Source organism: Solea solea, chromosome 9 (genome assembly GCF_958295425.1).
Source record: "Solea solea chromosome 9, fSolSol10.1, whole genome shotgun sequence".
Lineage (NCBI taxonomy): Eukaryota > Metazoa > Chordata > Actinopteri > Pleuronectiformes > Soleidae > Solea > Solea solea.
Genome location: NC_081142.1, coordinates 5926783 through 5950381, shown reverse-complemented (window position 1 = coordinate 5950381; position 23599 = coordinate 5926783). Strand labels below are relative to the sequence as shown.

The window sequence follows — 23599 nt, the reverse complement described above, 5'->3', positions numbered from 1 at the left end:
GCTTCCTGAGTGACACTTGTTGCCAGTGTTGTGGAGGGATGAGTTTATTCTGAGACATGTATGACGTTGAATGAAAGATAAAAATTGAATTGAATGCTTCTTACTTTCGAAAACTGTGATCACATGTGCTGCTGTTTCTTCTCTTCTTGACTGCATTCCTATGAAAAGCCAAAATGAATATTAAAAATAATATTACAAAAACATGGTATCTCCAATTCATCTGCAGCTATGGACACTGACTAATTGTGACTAATGTGTAACACATGGGACGGTGGCAATATACAGTATATACATATATGTAGCCTGAAAATGATGCTCAAATAAAGGTGTAGGGTTATATAATGTTATTGAATATATGGAATCATTTGTGTTAATTATTCCAGGATTCTACTGTATTTATGAATCAGAATCAGAAGGCCACATACAAGGACTTTAATTTCTCTTTGTATTTATACATAAAACAGACATGGAAACAAGAACACAGCTGAAATCTACCTTTTAAAATGTAATGAAAATAAAGGCTGTCCCAAGGAAATGCCTCTCAGAGTTGTATATAATTATTTAATTAATTCATCACAGTTATGGTTGATCAACTGGTGGGCTTGCTGATCAAGGGGGCAGTCTGGCTGTTTCCAAAATCATCTCAATTACCCTTAGTTAATCTGGTTAAAAGTACTATAAATAGGCAGAGAGGTTTGACTTTTCTGATGTGTCGTGGGAAACTTTTCCCAGAATGCCATTTGTTCCATTCTGACTACAGCATGAACCAGGGAAATGAGTGAGATTGAACAGCATGTGGTTAGAATGAGCCAAATCCCCTATTTAGTGTAGTAATAGCATCAGGCCCCATATCTAATGTTTCAGCTCTTTGCTACACAAGGCCACTTTTTCCACTGGGCTTCCATGGCGAATGCATTAGCAATGAGGAGAAGCATGAAGGAGCTAGCACCTGGTGGTGCTTTACGTTTTATGGTGCTTTACTCAGCCCCTCTCCCTCTCTCTCTCACACACACACACACACACATAAAGCACAAATTTTAATTGGCAATCAGACAGGCCGGTAATTACAGTCACCATTCTTAAATCATAGACTTGCAGCTGTCTGTAATACAGACTAATAATAAAACAATTTTCTTGTTGTGTTTTGCACAATCACACACGTATTCTTCTTCAGACACTGCTTTGACTTTCATTTATTTGGACTGCCTGACCAAAACCTAATCCCTAACCTTAACCATAACCAGTTAATGCCTTATCATAACAGTAACCTAACAACAATTTAAATCTTACCTCTAACATTAAACTGTTCCTCAGAACTCAGGTTGTGCCTCATTAGAATTTAGGTTGTGCCCCAGTGAGGACGAGTGCTCCTGAGGTTAGTGTTTATGCCAGAAAATGTGAACTTGCACACACTGCACTGACTTCCTTATCCATAACCAGTGAATGCCTAACCCCAACTTTAACCACAATTCATATCTTAGCCCTAAATTTAACCAGTCCCTCAGAGGGCCACAGAGGGGGGTTTCCCAGCAGATACCACAGACAGGCAGGTGTAGCGCTAACTGATTAAATTTCAACTCCAAACACAAAAATGATTTTTTAAATGTTCTGCACTAAACTTTTCCCTGGTGCAGCCACTACTGCACGGCTGAGTTAATCAACTCACCTGCTGCTGCTCCTGCTGGACCAGCTCTGCCCTCTCGCTCTCTCTCCATTACACCTGACTGCCAAAACCACGCCCACCTCCACACTCAGGAATTCAATTCTGCCTTATTGGGACCAGGCTTTGGTGTCCATGAGGACTGCTGGTCTCAAAACGCAAACTTGTTTTTATATCTTACTGAGGACACCTCATAGACATAATGCATTATATGGCCCCTTACCCTAAACTTAACCATCACAATTAAATGCCTAATCTAAAATCTAATCCTAACCCTAAAACCAGCACTTAATCCTCAAAAAAACAGTTATGGTTGTGTGGACTAGCCAAGCCAAAACTGAGACAGCTTTACTTACAGATTAACTATACAGTATCAGGTCATGTTAAGGTCCTCCAGGTCTGCTGGCTTGTCTCCTACAGGTACCGTGGTGATTCCAGGCAGGTCCAGTGATTAGCACTGCAACCACACATGTGCATACAGAAGAGAACAAACACATGGGTCATAAAGAGGTCAGAGACTACATGTGAATGGGACACACACAAACAGATCATGTAGTGAATGAATATGTAGGTTGATGGGGTGTCCACACATCTTTTGATTCACGCTCACCCTCAGTCCACCGTTCCTATCTAGTAGAGTTCTTTCCAAGACTACTTCTATGTAGCTTGTTCCTCTTTTGTAAGTTGCTTTAGATAAAAGCATCTGCTAAATGCTTAAATCACTTTACTTCTTCCTCTTACATTGGAGAAACACAATAAGCAAAGAACTTGTATTTGTGGGGTCAAGTCAAAAGAACCCAGGTAATAGGACAATAGGACATTATTTGGCAATTCTAGCATTTTTCTTTCACACCTCTCTGGCCTGGCCAAAGTGAAATATCCTACTGCCCTCTGGTGGCAACTTTGAATGACAGAATGACATTTCATCACCACAATGAATTGAAATGCTGCCGCTTTAAATTGGCTGCATGTTGAGAAACCCTGTGGTGAAGTAGGACAGTAATAATCATCTTCTGACTGTCTGCTTCCCTGCAGCACCTGTCTGCCTGCACACCCACTGTAACCCTTTGATGTAATAGTATACAGCATTATGGAACATGTATAAGTAGAGTCACTGTATTATGATTAAATAGAGAGGTGTGTAAATAAAAGGGAAAAGATTAAACCCTGAGGGTATGAATATGTTTCACCTCCCTGTGTTTTACTATGCAACTGCATGTTGAAACTAATCACACACTAAATTGTCTCACTTGCATTTAAACTGTACCCAAACTACCCTATAATTCAAGAGTGATCTGAATTATTTTTTAGCAGCATAACATTTGTCTAAGGTCAGAAAAAGTCAAAGTCAGTTTGGCTTCCATTCACAAGAACCACGCCCATCAACACACCTTCTCTCAGTCTCCTGTTTTTTTAGTCACCTATGGCAAAAAAAAAACACTTCACACTTATTTTAAATCCTCTCTCTTTAACAGTGTGAGGACCTGACTGGAAATGACATGTTAAAGAAAACTTAAGATAAAGTAAGACAATGTTAAAAATTGAACAAATAACTTCTCCACATCAGACAGGTCTCCTCACTGCCTGTATATAAATGTATTCTTAAAACCCACTTTTCCTTGGCTTTTAACACAATGCAAAATGTTGATAAAATTTATTTTACTTCAGTCATAGTCACACGATTACACCCCACTGAAATTTCTACTCCACTTTCAAGTCCTTTAACAAATCCACAATGTCTATATGTGGACAGCGGCTGGTCCCAGTCCTGTTTGAGCAGAGTGTGCTCTGCAGATTCTTGGCTGCTTGGTTCAGGGACTGAAGGATGTGAGCGGAGTTTGACGTTTCTTTTTCGGCACCGATGCACAGCAGGACTTCGTTGACCTCCCCTTCAATCTTCCGAGAGAGTATAGTGGGAAACACGTCACTTACACGCTGCAGCACACTTTTCCTCAAGACCGAGTCACGGCACACCAGATTCAGAATGAACATGCCTAGTGGAGAAACAGGGAGAGATAAGTATTTTTGCAAAAAACGAAAGACCTTGTAAAATGACCATACACTGTTTGTGAGAGTTTATTTGATTTAAAAGCAGGTGCAGGGCTATATATGTATAAACACCTGATAGATTTCTGCACATCAAGACAAATAAGTAAAGATATTTTACCTCGGGGGGTTAACAAGCTGCTGACTTTCTGTAAGATTGAGGCCTCCACAAAGGCAGCAGGAGGACAGCTCATCCCCACAGTGCTGTCTTTATTGTCTACGTCAAACATGATGACATCAAACAAACCAGCTCCTGCAAATGAAAAAATAGTCACTTCTCTGTAAAGTTATTATATTCACTGGTGTAGCTTTACTTAAACCTGCTGCTCCTTCACTAACCTTCCTTCTCCAGGGCACAGATGCGGTCAAGGCCATCCCCAAGAGTGACAGTCAAACGATCATCCGGTCTGAATCCAAACCATTCCTTTGCCACTTCCAGCACAACAGGATCGAGTTCCACAACCTCAACAGAAACATTAGGGACAAAGTCCCGCAGAAACTGAGGCAAACCTCCTCCACCAAGTCCCACCAGGAGCACCGACACTGGAATGTCTGCCAATGGAGATAGAAGTGACAGAAAAGTCACAGGTAAAGCTCAGTTAAGTGAGATGTTTCATGCAGGACGAAAGCTGTGGTTGTTTATTCTGTATGTGAACTGAACTTACCTTTGCTCTCTGGCATGCCCATCCCAAGTAAGGCAAGGCCAGCCACCATAATTTCATGATGAGCACAGCAGAGGAAGCCACTGTCTACTGACAGAGAGGTTGAGGATATCGCTGGGGCAGCTGCTGACTTGGATTTCCTTTTGTTCTTCTTCTTTTGGCTTGTGGCTGCAAGAAGATAAACGTTTGTTTATTTGAATTATTTAGGGTCTAATTTTATGACTAAATCTATGATTAAGTTATGTATGGTGTAAATGGTGTATTAAATGGTATTGACAGAAAAGTGAAAAAGAACTGACTGGTATTTGAGGACACAAGACGGCTCTCTGACTGGACAAGGGCAGCATTTGACAGAAAGACAAGTCTACGATACAGTTCTCCATCTTCTCCTTTGACGTTCTCCACACAGTACTGTCCACTCATCCGGCTCACACCTCGGCTCACCTCCTCCCTCCAGCCCAGATCACCTCCCACTGACAGAAATGGCACCTGAATAGAGAAAGAGACACATGTGTTATGGTAAAATATAGGAACGATAGGAGTCCTTAAAGTATACAATCCTAAAAAAATATATGTGTCTCAAGAAAAAGGTTTACCTGATGGTTGGCTGGCATACCAGGAGGAGCCAGGTCCATCACCATTGGTGAGAGTTCCGACTGGACAGCCTGCATGTCTGTGTACTCCTGATTCCTGTGCATCGCCACAATAACCAGCCGTCGATAGTTCGCACTGGCTGCCAGCTGTTTTCGCCCTTCACCAGAACTGTAGATCCAAGCCGTTTCACTGCCTTGAGGCACTGACGCCATGAAGAGATGGCAGAAGGAGTCAGACAACACAAATCATGTGAGAGGAGGCTCTACTAGAGGAGGAAGATAGAAATGATGACATGACAGGATGGCTCACCAATAAATATAGCAAAGTGGTTTGATCTTGGCACCTTGGTTCTTGGGGAAGAATCTTGCACAGTAAGAGTGTATCTGGGAAGGCCAGTCTTGGTGTGGCAGAGTGTAAGTGACAGATTAGAGCTGGCATCTGTGCCTGTGCGGAGCCTCTTTCTCAATACAGAATAAGCCTGATGCTCCCGCACAGCTGACAACAACTCTGAAACCTGCACGAGACGTGTTGGGGATCCATCCTCCCCGAGACACATCTCAAGAATAGGTTTGGGCATCGGCTGACGAAACTTGGTGCAGACCAGAACAAAGACGGGCAGAGCAAATGAATCTTCCTCTTTTCCACTTTCCTCCTGCAGGCAGTGAAGCCTCACAGCCCACCCCAGCTGCACAAAGTGCTCCACAGCTAACTTAATCACACTTTCTTGAGCCAAAGTCACACAGACATACCTGCCCCCAACACTCAGCACACGACCCACCTGCAGATACAAGTGAACTTCTGTAAATAGAATGCAAAGTTTAAAGATTAAAGATATATAATTCAAATCACAACTAATTGGTTTATTACCTCAGTGAGCATGTTCTTAGCCAGAGCTCCTTCCTCTTCAGAGGCCATGGCATCCAGTGTTCCTTTGTCCAGAGCAGCCTGATATGAGGCATCCTCATATGGGGTTTGTGTAGCATCCACCTGCTGGAAGGTCAGTCCCGGCCGGCACTTAGCATTTCTCTGGTTCATGTGAGTCACCACTGTCTCACTGATGTCAATATTGGTCAGATGTTTGTAGCCAACATCATACAGCTGTTCACTGAGTTCAGAGTTACCACAACCGACCACCAACACCTGAAAGACAGAATATGCAGTTACTGTCATTGGCAGTGGTGGGAAGTAGATCAGCATATTTACTTACAAATGTTGTATTTGCAGTAGGTTTAAGTATTTCTTTCTAATCTACTACAATCAATTGCAGAATATTGGCCATGTTTTACTCCATTTGATTTACTCTGTGACTAAAGCTGCTGCTTACTTTGCAAATTAAATGTAAATATGTGGGCCTGACAGTGTGGTAGTCAACTACACGTTTGAATTTATTTTGGATATTAAAAGGGGCAACAGAAAATGTTCATGTCCCTATAGGTTGACTCTTTTTGGTTAAGGAGGAATGATGTGTCATAAGTTAAATACTGCAAACCATCCTGGTGACAGAGAGAAATGTAGAGAAACAATATAAATGCAGATAATGGTGTTTTTGACATCATTGTTACAGTGTGCAGTCAGTGTTGACATCACAATGACAACTTTACAATGACATGCAAATAATACTGCTTTCCAATTAACATCTTGAACAACAAACTGTTACTAACATTTAAATGAAGTAAGAAATATAACATATCTTACTGACAATATTATCCCACAGTGATTTAAATATTTTTTGATGGATGGTATTGTTTGTGTTATTTAAGCTAAGCACAGTGGCAATATTATGAACAGCTTTAACTGGATTTGATGACCTCTTAAAATCAAACATACATTGACACAGTATTATGACTTGGTGTTTCGGTTATTGAACATGGACACAACCTGCTCGACATCTTCTCTTTACCTTATCTTGCACTTTGATGTATTTGTGCAGGACGCCGCAGAGTTTGTTGTAGTCTCCGTACCACTCAAAGGCCTTTTCTCCGCGCTTCTTAAAAAAACTCTCCCAGTACTCCGCAGAGCTGAACTCCTCAGCAGTGCGAGGTAAAAGACTCATGGTCAACTGAAGCTATTCTACAATTGTCACAAAGACGTTTGGTTTTACAGTGTCACAACCTGTTTACGATTTTTTTTTCTCCACATGGCACGTCGCTCTGAAGTTTCATTCAGGAACAGATTGCTCGATGCACAGCTCGCTGATTGGTGGAGTATATGTGGGCGGGGCTTTACACTGCTCACTGATTCGCGTAGGCTCTCAGATGTAATGTCATTGGCTGCTGCAGAGCCGGAAATACTATGTCCGTTTGTACTTGTCGTCCGTGTCATCCATTTGGTTCATCATGGCTGTACAAGCAGGAAGGTCCGTGGTTTTCGTGACTGGAAACGCAAAGAAACTCGAAGAGGTCAGAGTCAAATTTTTAGTTTCAAGAAGTACATAAACACAAGTCATTATTTGTACTTTTCCAGACTGTACTTGTTGAGTGTAGTGTACACACACAGTGGTAACTGTAATAAAATCGCCTTTTTAAAGTCAGTCCTGTCAGATTCATGCTTTTACCTTGTTTTATTTTCTCTCCACATCCATCAGGTTATTCAGATCCTAGGAGACACGTTTCCCTACAAACTAGTGTCAAAAAAGATTGACTGTAAGTATCTAAAGAGAGTCCAACATAACACTATGCTTTCATAAACTAAACTGGAATATGGAGGGTTTTCTCTTATAAATTCATGGAATAATTTGCAGATTAATGTAAATGTAATGTAATACAATATTTAAATGATCGTAAATAAATGTTGTAATGCCTTAAAACTTGCTGTATTATACATGAGTTGCCTTTAAATATAACTGTAAATAGTGACCTGTTTAGCCCAGGTCTCCCTCGTAAAGGTAATTTCTACAGCATCTCAAGGAACTTTCTGTTTAAATGAAATAACACTTTTAAAAATATAACTTATTTATCCAGTACCTGAGTACCAGGGGGAGCCAGATGAGATTTCCATACAGAAGTGTAAGGAAGCTGCACAGCAGGTACAGTAACTATAATGTCACATTTGTATGAACATGTTTGTTGGAGGATTTAAACTAATGTATGAATTTCTTCAGATTGATGGGCCAGTGATAGTGGAGGACACATGTCTGTGTTTCACAGCTTTAGGAGGCTTGCCTGGTCCTTACATGTGAGTAGTGTAATAACTCATACTAACTCTCTTTATATGTAATTAACATTATTAATATTATAATAACAATAATAATAATAATAATAATAATAATACATTCATAATCACAATTAAATTTTGTTCTTGTAGAAAATGGTTCCTGGATAAACTCAAGCCAGAAGGTAATGTTTGTAATATTGTTGAGTTATTTAAACAAGTAGAGTGAGCTGTTCAGCATCTCTTATCTTGTCAAATGTTTTTTGTAGGTTTGTATAAACTTCTAGCTGGGTTTGAAGATAAATCAGCGTGGGCTCTCTGCACTTTTGCTTTCTGTCCCGGTAAGGGTGAACCAGTACAACTCTTCAGAGGGAAAACAGAGGTATGTCTCGCTCCGTCTGTCTCTCTCTCTCTCTTCCTGTGTGTTTCCATTCCCCGTTTATTTTCTCTTTGGTATTTTAGGGTCACATTGTGGGACCACGCGGACCTCGAGACTTTGGCTGGGATCCTTGTTTCCAGCCAAAGGGATTTGACAAAACGTGAGTATGGACTTTGCATGAATTTCCTTTTTCCTACCACTAGATGGAGCCAGATGTCAACTCATTGTTTGGGGACGATTTGATTTAATTGTTGTTCATGACCAGTTTCAGCAATTTTCATGTTGCCATGTATTATATAGTATTGTTTATGCTCTTTATATGTGGTTGTGATCGTTAACATTATTCCACTTTTTGCTTAGGTTGACAGATTTATATTCACATTTAAATATATCCCTCTCATCTGCAGCTATGCTGAACTGCCCAAAGAAGTGAAGAATACAATCTCTCACCGCTTCCGAGCACTGGCTGCCATGTCTGAACACTTTGCTCAATCCAACAATATCTCACCACAGAACAAGAAGCAACAGCAAGAAGATTAATGTTGCTTACTATTAAGACATGTTTGGGACAGATTTGTAATCTACTTGTAGAATCCACAGCTAAAAAGGTCACACACTATATGTTTTCTCTTACTTTTAATAAACCACATGTTTAAGTGTAAATACATTCTGACTCCTTGTGGTGTGCTGACTGCAGATTTAAGCATATTAAAAATAATCTTCCGTAGAATATAGATCAGTTGTTGAAATTGTTCCAAGCCTTTATACATTTTCTACTGAAGATGCTCAGAGACATCATTTTTTCTTTTGGCTTCCAAAGACTGACAAAGACATGTTTAGAGCACACATTTCAAAAAGAGGAACTCCAGAGTTCTGATGAGAGGAGCAGACAACTCTGTGGCCAAGACTGGCTCCTGGAATTGGCAAGGAAACCAAAGAGTGGTTCAGGTTGGGAGGCCAAAAAAGAGGAGAGGTGGGGCAGTGGTGGGGGAACATAGTGTCTCTAAAGGAAGAGAGGGAGGTGTTCAGAGCAAACAACAGTGACAACAGGGAAGTGTTGGTAATAAATGACCCTGGAGCTGGAAGATCTCTGAGCAGGAAGTATGCATACACCTGTGACTGATGTTTCCCAGATGTACAGATGATGCACAAGTATGCACATATTTTGCTCTGTATGTAACCAGCAGACCAAAACAAAGGTACCGTTTTAAAGTGTCCACTTATTTTAACACAGATTACACCTTATTGTTGATAAAAAAAAGCTAATTGGTTACAGCTCCATTTCTGCTGTAGGTCATGATATGATTGGACAACTGCATTTGTTTGAACATAGTTTTGCTCAGGGACTTCTCAGGAAGCAGCCAGTGTGTGTGAGTATGAACTGGAAAGCTGCATTTGTCTTCATCAGTGAAACATCACTCGTCACCCAAGGCTTTTTTTTTTTTAAAACAATGTGGAAGACAAGTGCCAGATTTTGGGTAACTAGAGGTCAAATACCTCACTATGGAAGCATCGTGTCTTTTCTTAGTTACTCAGCCACTTTTTTTTTGTGCTGTAGCAAGATTGACAATGGTAGCCAAAAAGAAGCAGGATTAAAAGAACATGCTGTTGTCTTCGGACTCCTTCCTTGATGGCAGTTTGCCATCATTTTTCTAATGCCATTCTCCCCCTTGTCTGTCTGGAGAAACAAGTGTTTTCTTCTACTTCAACATTTTTCAGTTGTAACTCCAAAACCCTTACATAAATTTATTTTTAAATGTTCAAAGCACATGAGATTTCTAAATTCTTTAAACAGACAGCATTCTTAGGGAACTATTGAGTTGAGAAATCTGCAACTGATACCATGGACCTTCAGATTTATTCTATGGAGTTTTCTAGAATAATTTCTCCCACTGTATTTTTTTCCCTTCCAAATTAAAATCTTGGATATATCGCCATTCTCTTCACACTGTTCATTCTTGTACATGTGACAAATATCTGAGACCACTGCATTATAAATAACCCAAAAGTCATTGTTATAGAGGCTTTTTCAGAATCTGGAAAATGCATAATATCAGAAAAACAATAGTCTCCTGTTGGGACCTGCAAGTTTAGCGTCTCAAACACCCCATCATCAAGCCTAACATAGACAGGATGTTTGTACATTTTATTACAAAGAGAACCAACAACAACATGTTTGTCCAAGGAAGTCAGGGGGAGACTTTGTTGTTGTGACACTTAAATGATGTGGTTAATGAAGGAATCTGCTCAACTCTTCGCTGAGAGGAAAAGGATGTCTGACTTTATGAGATCTTAATCGGTCATGATTAGACCAGAGGGTTTGATGTGGCTTTGGAGAGACAGACTGTGCTTCCTCGAATTTGTTATGCAACTGTAACTGAATGCCACTGAAGAGATGAGTTTTATTACAGAAGACTCAAGGTAAACTATTTTTCTCTAATTATCAGCACATGCAAATGAAATATGAAAGAGATGGATTTTACTTCACTGCAATAACCAATAAAGGACATTTTCCAATCCATAAATTTTCTATTTCAACATACTTTAAATTAAGATGTCCTAACGTCTTTCCAGGATTCCTGCTAATGAATGAATCCACCATGAAGCCACATGCAGTAAATGATGACTAATACATATTTCTGCTCTCAATTTTTAGTGTTTATGACCGAACCACTGAAAGCATGAAAACACACCTGAGGATGGTGGCCGTATTTTGTAATAAAAGAAAAGAAGAAAGGCTTAAGTTAGGAAATGAGTGGGAGAAGGCTGGACAGAGGGGAATGTGGTGGGCAAACAGAAATGGAAAGTCTGCATGTCTGACATTTTTCTCGGGTACATGCTTTCACATAAAACATATCACATATCATCTTGTTTTTCTAATGTGTTTAAATTCCTACAATTCTACAGGACAAATTTCACAATTTAATTACCCTTTGATTACCTGTTAGTTAATACCACAAAAAAGGAAAATGTAGACATATGTCAAATAAAATATGAACTGGAAGGGAGAGGAATATATATATATATATATATATATATATATACACACACACACATTTGTTTGATGTGTTTGATGATGCTATAGACAACTGAGATGCTCCCTTTTGACTAGTATTTTCCTTTTTTTCCCCCTCATTCTGCCTCTACTTTTGCTTTATTTATTTATTTCTTCCTCTTGCTATGTCACATTACCCATGTCCTATATTTTTAATGTATTTGTACTTGGTGAATCAAATTGTTAAAAAAAAAAGAAAAAAGAGGGAGATCCCACAGTAGAAGTTATTTTGAAACACAAACAACTTGCGAATACGTCTCACTTGGATGAGTCAAAATGTTTTCTAAAATTTATTTTAGTGCAGATATGCTCACATCCTGAGATTTTTTTAGTTTTCAACTCATTCACAAGCAGTGGCATCAAAGGCTGAGCAGAAAAAGTACTCATACTGTATGTCTCATGACAGGGGAGGATGGGCGTCAGTTATTCGAGAAGCCTCAAGCAAAATGCAGTCACAGGTAAAGACAAAGTTAAATCAGGGGAGTATTATAGCAGTGGCTCTATCCAAACAGGCCAGGGTTATGCAGAGACAGAGTCTTCATTAAGCGCTCGAAGTCTTGCACCGTCCACGGCGCTCTGTGTGTTCCTGCAGCAGAGGCACTGCTGCTGTCAGGGCTGATGCTCTGAGGGTCATTGAAGGTGATCAGGATGTCTGTGGAGAACTGTGGCAGACGAAACAGACCCAGGTGAAGGGTCACCACATTCTTCACCTCTTCGTTGAACTTGGAAACGCACTGTGTCCCAGTCAGCATCCAGGCTGAGCTGCACTCCGACAACGACAGCTCAGATTGAGGCAAAGCCACAATACTGGTGACTCCAAAAGCTCCAGGCTCCAGAGCTTTGTTGCTGCCTGCGATGTCCTCAAAGTGGTATCTGACAGAGTCCTGGTCTGACACCTGACCCTGGTACTCCACCAGCTCCACTATGAGGCTCTGGTCAGTGTGTGTGTGAGCAAACACCTCCTGGTTGTCCGGTATTTCTCTCAGTTCACTGATGTCGGTGGCGCTGTGGGGGATGACAGTTGACATCGCTCCTCCAAACAGAGGATACGGCTGATAAGCGATGCCTCCTGCGGTCTGCATGCTTGCGACAAACAGCAGCAACAAGCACGAGGTCTGGTTTAAAACTACCTGCAGTTACAGAAACAACTCTTGCAGTTAATGAAACTGTTATGGAAAATGCAATTAAATATTCATACATACAGTATGTTAAAGTGTTAAAGACAGACGTTTTCTACCAACCTGCTAAGTTGTTGAACTTTCTGTTTCTTCTTGTTATTACGTCAACGTATTTCCGCCGCCTCTTCTTCTTCACGTCTATACTTATTTTATGAAAGCTTGGGCGCGGGTCAGGCGCGCTGCTGCCATCTACAGGTGAGACACATGTGCCCATCGGGGGAAAGACAGAGCATCGAGCGCTTTTACAGCAATACCCTGAGTTTGCAGCTAAATCAAGGTAATACAACATTGTGGACCTGTGATGACATTTGATATTATCTTTAAAGGACAACATGGACTTTGATATAAAGACCAAGATACTTCAAACATTCAAAAGAGAAATATAAACAACTCAAATGTAGCCTGGTAAAGTCTGGTAATGATAAACGAAACAAAAAGGTATTGCAGGATCTTTTTAAAGTAATAATAAAAAGTGTAGAAATGCTAAATATGACAATAATTGTAATGTGTACTGTGTATGTGTAAAATAAGCCATTAAAAGCAGAGACGATGATCAATAAACAATTCATCATTGGAGGAAAATATTATTACACTTATTTATTGTGTTATTTATTATTGTTGTTATTATTATAATAGTTGAGAACTCTTGTCATTTCAATTAACTATAGACCCCAAGGTTCTCAAACGGTGGTGCATGAACCACCAGTGGTACACAAGCTTTCTCTGGTGGTACTACCCTCATGGAGGATAAAGCGGTAGAAAATGGATGGATGGATGGAAATACCAGGGTGCACCTAGAAAATGAAACTATAACACATATGTAATAAAATTATAATGATCACCTTATCTCTCATAATTTTGCTATACCAGTGTCTGAAGTACATTTGAGGAAGAGGAGGATGACTAGAGAACTAATAATCCTATTGGGAATAAATCTGATCAATATTTTTCAGGTGGTACTTGGTATAAAAATTTTAAGAACCAAGAACTCACTATACTGTTGAGTACATTATTTAGATATTCTACTACTTGAAATAAATAGTTTTTGTTATTGTTAAAATACATTAATTTACAATATTTACAGTATTTCTCCCTGACAAGAAGTACAAATGAATGCAATTTTTTTTTTTTACTCCAGTCAAGCTGATGGTTAAAATTTAAATTTACATGGAACTCTGAGTCTGAATATTTTGCAGCATAAAAAAACGCTGCAGCAGGCAACCGACCGTGGTGTCTCTCTCCTCCAGCTGTTTGTAGTCAGCTGATTCGCACTTAGGGGGGGAAAGACAAGCGAACAGCTAGCATCCATCCACGATGAAAATCCAGTTCCGGCGTCCGGAAAGCATTTGAAATGAGACCAATTAATCCGTAAAACACAACCTAATACACTTAAATATCCTGGATTAATCCCAGGGTCTTTGTGTGTTTGTGTTCTCTGGCATCTTGTGGGAAAGCAGCAGGTAACTTGTCATGTTAGCAATTTAGCTTAGCCTTGCTGATGTTACCTAGCTGTGTAAGCTAAATGTATCATAGCGGCCTGTCGGAATTAAACATGTATCTGTTGTCGTTTATCACCGTTTGTATTGTAGAACTGTTCCGATTTGAGTTCAGACGTATCTTAAGTAAGACTACAGCATTCCTCGAAGCTAATGAGCAGCTCAACCAGCTGACAGTGGCTGTGATTTGATTACCTACAGGTAACAGCTGTGCTCTCTCGTTAGCTGCATAGTCACGTTAGCATCTTAAGCTTGTTTAGCTTTGCTTGGCTGTGTAGCTATATGCATGAATGAAACTAAAACGGAAACGATGCAGTTATCCATGTCGGCGTTTGCTATTGTCTGCTTACAACTTAAGTAACCACGGTGATGGAGCGATGTAGTGGCTTAAGTGTGGTAGACTATGACATTCGTTTGAGCTTTGTAATTAGCAGCACATCCTCATCAACTGACACTTACCTTAACATCTTTTCAGTATCAGCACTTCCCTAAGGTTTTTACATTTAGAATCTAAACCAACATTTGTTAATGTAATGCATACATTCACTGATATAGTTAAATTACTATGTTGGTATACAGTGGTGTACACAGACATTCAGGAAGGCACTCCTTTTAGAAACAATACATTTTTTACTTATATTTAGCTTTAGAGGCCACATCTGAATGGCAGCCAGAAGGGCAATTCTAACCACTCTAGAGGGCACTTTAGCGTGTGTGTTGGGACTCATAAGGGCACTTCAGCGTGCAGCGTTGTTGTCCTTTAGGGCAAAAACACCTCTGTGCAGTCCACTGTTCATATTCATGTCAGTGTTTATATTCCCAACTTCTTGAAACAGACTCTCGTTTTCAGACGTTTTCCTCCTGCAGCTCTAACATTTTAGATTTTCTTCTTCTCTTTGTCTTCTCTTTCTGTGACTCCTCATGCTGCTGCTGCATCAGACTTAGCCCTGTCCCTGCCTTTCTTCTCCTCTGTTTGCTGGACACTTCCTCCCCCGGCCACAGAAAGGCCTTTTTTCCTATAGCAGTGCCAGAAAAGGACGCTGCTGAGAAAGCCACAGTGTCAGGCCGAGCTGGATTCAATGGTATTAGTTATGTTGTCAAACTAAAAGAGGTTGTGTGTGTTTGTGGGAATGTTGAATGAATGATTAGTTTGGCTTGAGGATCAAAGGTTGTTTCGGTACTGTGTCACAGAGATGCTTTATTGAGGAACTGTTTGGAACTCATGGGGTTATTAATGGAAGAACATCATGTTTTCTACATCTGACATTTTCACCCCAAGACACAGAGCAATGATGACATTTCCTGTCAGAGTAGCCAGAGAGACTTGCTGCCTGCACCACATACAGCAGAATTATTATATTATATTATATTATATTATATAATTAACTTACAAAACAGTTTTATAGACATCAGAGCTTAATGGTAGAGTCACTTTCCATTTGAGAGTAAGACCACAGAGGAAATTTTAGATATTATTCCTGTGATCAATAACAAGTCTGTCTCTTAATGTCACTCAATGCCACAGACCCTAACTAATCCTCTGTCTCTATCCTGCAGAGGGAGCCAGATCGGGAGGAGCAGACTGAAGCCAACATGCCCCCTAAGTTTAAACGACACCTCAATGACGACGAGGTCACTGGATCTATTCGCAGTGAGAGGGTGAGTCACAGATAGTGAGAAAGCTGGAGAGATTTGCTTAATGCCATAGAGCTCCAGATGTCACGTGATGTCATGTTTACACCATCATGGTGGCAGTAAAGGCTGCAAAAATGAACGGCGCCAGTGTCGCTTTCAAGCTGTCAGACCCTTCTAATGCCCCTGTGGTGCTTTCCTGAGTATGAAAACAGATGGAGCAGACATTATTCCAGACCTGCAGTATTCCAACATCTTAAACTTTCTGATAAACCTTCTCTCTTCCTACTCAGGAGAATGCTTAGACATTGTGATAAAAGCATGTAAAATAAAAAAGATATTTAAGCTAGTAAGCATTGCCTGTGAGTTTCTTTGGAGCTCTGTCTTCTATGTTCTCTTCTCACATTTTTGGCAGTGATCCACTAACTCCTCTCTTGGGATCTTTGGGGATCTGATTAAAATGCTCTCCCTTTTGTTTGTCCCTGACCTTTTTGGCATCCTGGGACACAACAGTATCCACCATCTTCAATTTTTTTAATACAGTGGACGAAGACAAGTTCCCTGACATATTACGTGGTATATATGTTACCAGGTTTTTAAGTCTTTGGATTCAAACAGCACAGCTTCCTGTCAAAATGGCGTATAATAGCTCAGTTAAAACACCCATTGCCCAAAGCAGATGGTGATATAGGAATTTGCTGTAAAATACTTTTGTTCAAACTAATAACACTGGAATAACCGAGGGAGAAAAGAAACATGTAAAAGGAGTGGATTCAAGGAAGAATTGAAAAAGCTCCTGTGGCCAAATGTCTGGTCTCAGTTGAAGTGATAATCCCCTACCACCCACTTTTATTGTCCACTCACTGATTCTGTTTTTTATTCAGCTCTCTGTTTCCTCTGTGTAATCTTGTTTATTACTGTGTTGAAATAGGAATCGAAGTCAATCTTAGAGAGAGAGAGAATAAAATCATCCCCTCCTACCGTTCTTCTCCTGTTCTGCCTCAAATCCTAGCACTGCTAATAGCCAACAGCTCCCTTCATGTTGTGAGGAGGTTGTATAAGAAGGAGACTGTTATTGCCTCAGCTTATAAATTTATTTATGATCATGTGCCCACCATCCCTTCAGCTCTTTTGCAGATGGCAATGTCTTTACAAGAAAATAAATGTCCACGCTGGCCTTGCATTAGCTGCTGGCAGCCGTCCATTTCACCAGACATCCACATATTGTCCTGATTAATGCTCTCTGGCTTCACGCTCACTGAATTGGCAAGTTATGGATGTGCAGAAGTCGAATACCATGCATGATGGTTTGAGAAGCAACCTGATGTAACAGCAAGGTATCGCTGTCTTTTTGAAAGACACTGAAATCTGTGACTTAAATTTGACTGCACTAGCATCAAGAAATCTCAGTGTCTTGTTACAGCCTGTATTTTAAAGCTGCTCCCAAGCTCACAGATCAACGAGATGGAGACATTTCTTTCTCTGTAGCATTGAATATATTCCTGCTCTCTGTTATCCAGTGAAAAACGTAGTCTCACTCTCTTCTTGTGAGAATTTAATGCAGCTGTCTTCACTTATTCTCCAGTTTTGTTTTTATATTTGGCAATCTTTAAAATTGTAGAAATCTCTCACTCTCTTTCCTACATCTGACAATCCATTTTGGACTCCACACATTTATGGTCCTTGGTGAGCAGAAGAGGATTTGATTTTATCAATCGTTGGCAGGCAAAGACAACAGACCATTATTATTGTTAGTGATTTTCTTTGTCTTCATATCAGCAGCGCCTGATATGCGTGTTAGTTATGTACAGACTGACAATATTTTGGATCTGGATGCAGTTTGATCCTGATCATAGATGGTCCTTGCCCTACAATACTTAATTCTTAAAATGAATTAATTACATATATAGGTGGCAGGGTAATGGCATCACCAACAACACCTACCTTTGAAAATGTAGCCTGGTTTTACAATCACATAGTTGGTTCCAAGTTAATGGCCTCAGAACAGGAGGTGAAGATACTGTCCAATTTCTTTACCAGCCCCACTGCACCGGCAGTACAGGAAATAGAAGTCATTCACAATACCCAGTTTGTCCCAATGTGACCCCTAATTTTCCCTCTTTTACAGAGGAACCTGCTTGAGGAAGACTCTGATGAGGAGGAGGACTTCTTTCTGTGAGTCTGTGTAATGTATAGCTGATCAGAACAACAATTAATCAAACTTATTCCAAGTAACAGCAGAGTCACCATTGACTAAACTGTTTACAGCAGTAATAATATCACCTTCATTTGAAAATTCCTACTTTAAATTAGTAACATTGGCTTTGTCAACATGTGTTTTTCAGGAGAGGACCCACAGGACCCAGATTTGGACCACAGAATGACAAAATTAAGCAGTAAGTACAAACACATACGTCATTGCAGCTTAAAGCCAGAGGTCAGAGCTCTATTACCAGCACATTTGGAAGTTTTGGGGCAGACGTTATGCAACTGTGGCTCATGTTTACCAGAGCGTGTATTTATTGGAGGATTGTGTAAGAGACCTCTCTACGTGCAGGTTGTTGTGTAACTTCGCTGGATATTTCTTCTGTGATCGGTTTCCACATTAACCTCCAGTTAAAACCAGTCAGACAACAGAGGTGGTCATTGTTGAGATTGTCTGGCACCCACAGTTGTTTCTCCAAATATCTACACTCTCTTCAAACCTTACAGTTCGTAATTGTCTTTACTGATCCCTGGAATGTCGTTTGCATACGTTTTCCTCACCTCTGAATGTGTGAACCTGAACTTCTGAGGTCAGGTCCCCACAGTGTGTTAATATCTGTTTGTGGCAGCTCACACTTATTTATGGCCTCCTGGTCATTTTGATGTGTTTTACTCTTGCTGTGGTTTTCAATATAGATGCCTTCAATAGGTAATCGGGCTGCATGTCTGACTGACAGTCGGTGACAGTTTGCTATGAACCTTGCTACTTTTTGTATTTATCACTTTATCACTGTCTCCCTCCCTGCATCCCTCCAACATATGTATGACTCATGCCATAGTCAGGGATGAACACTGTGTAATGTAGGGATTGGAGCAGAATACAGCAGATACTCTAATACTAACATGGACAGGTAGATCACAGTAAGGCTAAAAGAAATATTTCATGCCTTCTGCACAGAGCTCGACATGTAGAAGAGGATATTGCTGAAACACAGGTATTTTGTGTTGTGGTGGGTTGCCTAAGTAATGTTTTGGTCTGTCTCCTCCAAACTGTGACATTGCAGTTTAGGTTCAGGCCCTCACCTTTCCTGTAGTGAAGATTTTTAACAAATCTGTTTGAAGATTATTTTGTAATATGAAATTCCCTCCAGGTGTTCCTGATATTTCATGCTCACAAGAATTGAACAGGCATGAATGACCTTTGACATTTCACCAGCAAAATCGATCTAGCTCACATTTTAGTTGTTTCAAATTTGAAAAAAACAAACAAACAAAAAAAGACATTTGATTCCTTATCTTAAATGTGTCGTCAGGGTGCAGTCACAGGTTGATGAGGTGATCGATGTGATGCAGGAGAACATCTCCAAAGTGATAGAGAGGGGCGAACGTCTCGATGACCTGCAGGACAAGTCAGGTGAGTTAGCCCAGGACAATGTGAGTGAAAGTGCACCTTACATGTTAACACAAAGGATCCGTTTGTTTAATGGCAGCATTACTATAATGTGCTAGGACTGTAACTTAGATCAGGTTTGGTTATGTCATTTACAATCTCAATATCAAATGTGGCTGTTTGAGAAACTGCATGTTTACACATTATAGAGGCATTTCTGCTTGAACTTATTTGATTAGTAGTAAATAGTTTTTCAGTTCATTTCTTATCACTGATCAAAATAAAGGAATCGATTGTCGCAGTTCTACATTAAATTATGCCGGAATGTGTAATCCAAAAACAACATGCATGTCCAGTCTTGTGCAACTTGGGTCCAGTCGGACTGCTCACACGCTCAGGTGTAAATGATACGTCCTGGTTTAGTGCTTCACCAGGTGTGTGTCTGAAAGCCCGGTCCTATTCACACAGCACAGTTGTTTTTTTCTACTTGTTGTACATCAAAGAGCTGTGTGAAAAATGGTTAACTAGGACTGGAAAGTTGCGGAAAACCAGTTAATTGTGGTTTTAAACATCTTTACATGCAGAAAAAGACAAACATTTGTTTAACAGAAACATTTCCCTAATTTGAGTTAAGAGATTTAAAGCAATATCTCAAAGTGTGTCAGAATACTGTGATAATTATTGGTATTGTTTTATTGCCCACTTTGTAACAGCTTTACACACCTGAGGCTTTCAACAGAAAACACAATGGTCTGACGTGCTTGTTGCTGTTTTCAGTCTTTTGGTTGCCGTGGTGACGTCCACACAGATGTTGTATAACTGTTCATCGTTGTCATGTTGACCAGCCAACCAAGACAACTGCACACATCTGTCTCCACAGTACACGTAGATCTTAATAACAGATTTACACGTAAACGGGCAATATAATATCATATGACCGACATTAGCAATTTGCTCTGTGAGCCATGTTTTGTTAAACTGTTGCTAAATTCCACACAATTAACAAGCATCTTCCCTAACGACTGGTCTGGCTGCTTGTTTTTGTAGTAGCGACAGGTCGTTAACAGGCACATGGACGTGGAAACCACAGACCCAAAGATCCTACAGAGGGACAGAGTACAGCACTGCACGCTAGGCAGTTGTAAACTCTGTGTTAATATATTAATAAGAAACAAGGACTGAGAAGGTGTGTGTGCGTGCGTGTGAAGAGTTTAAAGTGGGAGCTGGAGGAAATGTGGTTTCACTCTGTTGTGAATATAATCGGCAACGTGTTGTTCAACATTTCGTGTCAGTAGCTTTAACATTTAAAAAAAAAAATGATGGGAGTGATCTCACCAGCAGAGCTGGGTCTTACATAACTAACACATTATAATGACAAATGCACAACACAGGGGCCACACAGTTTGAGGAATGTTATCCAACATCAAAGTGCTGGAGAACAAAAGGTACTTTTACGTTTTCTCCGTGATTAACAGGTGTTTCTCTTTCCCTTTCTCTCGTCTCCAATCTATTTTTCCCCTCACGTGTCCCGAACTGTGCTCCGATTCCCATGATTCTCCAGAGAGTCTATCAGACAACGCGTCTGCCTTCAGTAGCCGAGCCAAACAGCTGCACAGGAGGATGTGGTGGAGAGATATGAAGGTGTGTTTGTCTGCTTTGAGATTGTGAGACACCTTAATCAACATTCATCTTCAATTGTGTGTGTTGCGTTATCGTAGGAGGAATGTGTTTAATGTGCATTTTTCCTTCAACAGATGAAGATGATCATTGCCTTGGTTGTGGTCGCTCTCCTGCTCATTATCATCAGTGAGTATGAGACTAAACCATGGACTGTACATAAAGACAGACAGTCTTTGTTTGAAAAGTGAAGCCCACAGAGTAGGATGGAAGTAGCCATTAGCCACTAGGGGGCAACTCCACTGGTTGCAAAAACAACTCTAGTTGAATGGAAGTCTATTGGAAAATGAATCTACATCTCACTTTACATTATAACATCAGTAAATGTATTCCTGAGGATTTAATAGTCTCAGTTGCTAGTTTCAGGTCTTCTTCAGTAACACTTGATGTCAATTTTGCTTATGTTCCTATTTAGGGGAAATATTTAAATAAAGATGGATAGATCAAGAATGGCACATATGAGTGGACTCCAGTGTGATTGACTGCTGGTATCGTCCAATAGCACCCTGGTTGCAGGTGACTTCTGTGAATTTCCAGTTACAAAAACAACCATTTTACAACCAGAGGACTACGTACTTTTTTATGTACAGTCTACACCTGAACTCCTCGGCACCGTTTGAAGTTAAATTTGCTGAACGTGTCACTTAACCTTCTTTTCTCCTCTTCTCTCTCAGTACCAGTGATCCTGCGATATCGCTAATGTCTGAGGATGATGTGGCGCAGACCCCTCTTCCTCTTCTCTTCTTCTCTCTCTCCTGTTCACAGTCCTCCAATCCAGCCAGAGGGTGCCAGCCAACCTCCCACTTCAGAATTAGCCAATGCACCCTCAAGGATCTGACCTAAACTTTCCCTTAGTACAGATGTTACTGTTGGCTTTGCAGCTGAACTCTGCAGTGAGATGAGTGCTAAGGCTCAGTTGGTTACAGAAAGAGATCACAGAATGAGGGAAGATGTTTTAATGCAGTTTAAGGGAAAATGCTGACTCTTAGCCCTCTAGCCAAAGTGAAGGATGTGTCCATTCCATGATACATATCACATGTTAGGCCCTGGCTTTGCTTTTATAACAGAAAAAACTCCAGGGTCTGCATGTTACATACATCATATAGACAGATACTGTAAAGGCAGCCAGTCTTTGCCAGCTGTCCCTTTGAGTTTAGCTGAATTTGCTGCTGCAGCCTCATAAAATGGCGTCCTAACATCCCGTCAATGAAGCTCAGATGTTGACTTATGTTTCCCTTTGTGCTCTCTCGCTCTGAGAACGTTTAGAGGGAACATTTTAGTGAACACAAGCACATTTCTCTGCCTGAGAGAGGCAGGGAACATCTGAGGTTCAGCTACTCAGTCATTTCGAAGGTAGCTTCTTTTAATCATTAATAAAACAATGTGTTACTGAAGTAACAGAATTCACTTCTCAGATGCATTTGTATGAACAAACACCATTTCTACAGACAACATCCTGCTTTCTAACTGTATTCCCAGTTTCCATTCTCTGCCTGCCTTTGGATGGTTTGTTACACTGTACATCAGGACCATTTTAAACCAAAACATCCACATCATGAATGTCTGCTCTCCACTCTGCACTCTAAAGTTCTCACTGTCCTCCCGTTGTTTAGAGCTCTGGGCCAGTTTGGTCACGGCTGTCCTACTTTCTTGACATTAAAGCCTCGTTTTTCTCTGCACATGGTTTTATTTTGGTTTTAACACATCTTTTTCTTTTTAACTATTTTTTTTTTAAGGTCCCAAATCTGCTGTTCACTCATTGTGGTGCTTTGTATGAATGACATTATTCTCATCCTTTGTCTCACTGTACTGTCATCTTAAGTTTAAATAAGGGTCATTTAATTGATGCAAGTTTAAAACTGTAAAAAAAAAAAAAAAGATATACTGTGAAACAAAACTAGGTAATTGTGTCTGGATCAATTGATTGTATAATACAATAAAACTACATTGTCATTTTTTAATGTAATTTATTTTAGCTGTAAATATTGATTCTGTAATGATGTACAATATTCTTGCATTGCATTGGAAGACTGTGATATATTCTGTTTTTTTTGCGCCAAAATAAAGTGATTTTAAAGGGCATTGGTTTGAACTAACTGACTGAAACATAAAATAACTATTTGAAGAACTGGTGAAAGAATTGAAAACAAAAGGAGAATGTGGAGTTAATGGAAAGATGGATGACTGGAGGTGAAGAGGGAAAAGATAATTATCATGCCATCCGTACAGTTTTGACCACGCGGGATGTTCATGTGCTCTCTGAGCTCCTGAGCTCTCTTTTACCTCCTCTCATTAACCGACCATTTTATTGGTCTCTTATTTCGCTGACAGTGTGGAGTCCCTGGATGGCACTAAAGTTGCAGGGACTGGAGCCTGCAGAGTGTTATTGTTCTGACAGACATGCTGCTATCGCCCTCACTGGACAGTTGCACATGCAAACGTACACTGACAGCTCTGCCTGTAGCTCAGCCACCA

General features: G+C 40.2%; 4 protein-coding genes across 6 annotated transcripts; 2 read left to right on the top strand and 2 right to left on the bottom strand.

The window, feature by feature from the left end:
* Positions 1 to 3299: 3299 nt before the first annotated feature.
* Positions 3300 to 7123, bottom strand: mettl13 (methyltransferase 13, eEF1A lysine and N-terminal methyltransferase). The gene is made up of 9 exons (XM_058638094.1): positions 6863 to 7123; positions 5830 to 6102; positions 5272 to 5740; positions 4965 to 5164; positions 4668 to 4857; positions 4372 to 4536; positions 4046 to 4258; positions 3828 to 3959; positions 3300 to 3654 (listed from the first exon to the last, which is right to left on the bottom strand). Exons 1-9 carry the CDS (start codon positions 7013 to 7015, stop codon positions 3362 to 3364), a joined length of 2088 nt encoding a protein of 695 aa, XP_058494077.1. The 5' UTR covers positions 7016 to 7123; the 3' UTR covers positions 3300 to 3361.
* Positions 7124 to 7223: 100 nt separating this feature from the next.
* itpa (inosine triphosphatase (nucleoside triphosphate pyrophosphatase)) lies at positions 7224 to 9158 on the top strand. Its single transcript, XM_058638095.1, has 8 exons — positions 7224 to 7361; positions 7547 to 7604; positions 7923 to 7987; positions 8063 to 8136; positions 8266 to 8297; positions 8382 to 8494; positions 8575 to 8651; positions 8899 to 9158. The coding sequence occupies exons 1-8, from the start codon at positions 7299 to 7301 to the stop codon at positions 9029 to 9031; spliced, it is 615 nt and encodes a 204-aa protein (XP_058494078.1). The 5' UTR covers positions 7224 to 7298; the 3' UTR covers positions 9032 to 9158.
* Positions 9159 to 10623: 1465 nt separating this feature from the next.
* rangrf (RAN guanine nucleotide release factor) lies at positions 10624 to 14091 on the bottom strand. 2 transcript variants are annotated; one of them, XM_058638098.1, is made up of 3 exons: positions 13951 to 14091; positions 12788 to 12913; positions 10624 to 12676 (listed from the first exon to the last, which is right to left on the bottom strand). In XM_058638098.1, the coding sequence occupies exon 3, from the start codon at positions 12626 to 12628 to the stop codon at positions 12047 to 12049; it is 582 nt and encodes a 193-aa protein (XP_058494081.1). In that variant the 5' UTR covers positions 12629 to 12676; positions 12788 to 12913; positions 13951 to 14091; the 3' UTR covers positions 10624 to 12046. The 2 variants fall into 2 exon arrangements, with proteins under 2 accessions (XP_058494081.1, XP_058494080.1); XM_058638097.1 differs by lacking the exon at positions 13951 to 14091 and having other exon boundaries at positions 12788 to 13185.
* On the top strand, positions 14043 to 23204 carry vamp4 (vesicle-associated membrane protein 4). Of its 2 annotated transcripts, none has more exons than XM_058638100.1 (8): positions 14043 to 14184; positions 15778 to 15879; positions 17981 to 18027; positions 18198 to 18248; positions 19371 to 19471; positions 21009 to 21088; positions 21202 to 21253; positions 21799 to 23204. In XM_058638100.1, exons 2-8 carry the CDS (start codon positions 15814 to 15816, stop codon positions 21822 to 21824), a joined length of 423 nt encoding a protein of 140 aa, XP_058494083.1. In that variant the 5' UTR covers positions 14043 to 14184; positions 15778 to 15813; the 3' UTR covers positions 21825 to 23204. The 2 variants fall into 2 exon arrangements, with proteins under 2 accessions (XP_058494083.1, XP_058494082.1); XM_058638099.1 differs by lacking the exon at positions 14043 to 14184 and adding an exon at positions 15207 to 15302.
* Positions 23205 to 23599: the final 395 nt, after the last annotated feature.

Bases quoted from the DNA above. Each gene is read 5' to 3' on its own strand.
- rangrf (XM_058638098.1), bottom strand. From the start codon at position 12,628: ATGCAGACCGCAGGAGGCATCGCTTATCAGCCGTATCCTCTGTTTGGA.
- itpa (XM_058638095.1), top strand. From the start codon at position 7,299: ATGGCTGTACAAGCAGGAAGGTCCGTGGTTTTCGTGACTGGAAACGCA. The intron at 7,605-7,922 runs GTAAGTATCTAA...TTATTTATCCAG, and splicing joins AGTGTCAAAAAAGATTGACT to TACCTGAGTACCAGGGGGAG. The intron at 8,137-8,265 runs GTGAGTAGTGTA...TTGTTCTTGTAG, and splicing joins GGCTTGCCTGGTCCTTACAT to AAAATGGTTCCTGGATAAAC.
- mettl13 (XM_058638094.1), bottom strand. From the start codon at position 7,015: ATGAGTCTTTTACCTCGCACTGCTGAGGAGTTCAGCTCTGCGGAGTAC. The intron at 5,741-5,829 runs GTAATAAACCAA...TTGTATCTGCAG, and splicing joins CTAAGAACATGCTCACTGAG to GTGGGTCGTGTGCTGAGTGT. The intron at 3,655-3,827 runs GTAAAATATCTT...TTTCTCCACTAG, and splicing joins CAGCTTGTTAACCCCCCGAG to GCATGTTCATTCTGAATCTG.
- vamp4 (XM_058638099.1), top strand. The intron at 15,880-17,980 runs GTGAGTCACAGA...CCTCTTTTACAG, and splicing joins GATCTATTCGCAGTGAGAGG to AGGAACCTGCTTGAGGAAGA. The intron at 19,472-21,008 runs GTGAGTTAGCCC...ATGATTCTCCAG, and splicing joins TGACCTGCAGGACAAGTCAG to AGAGTCTATCAGACAACGCG.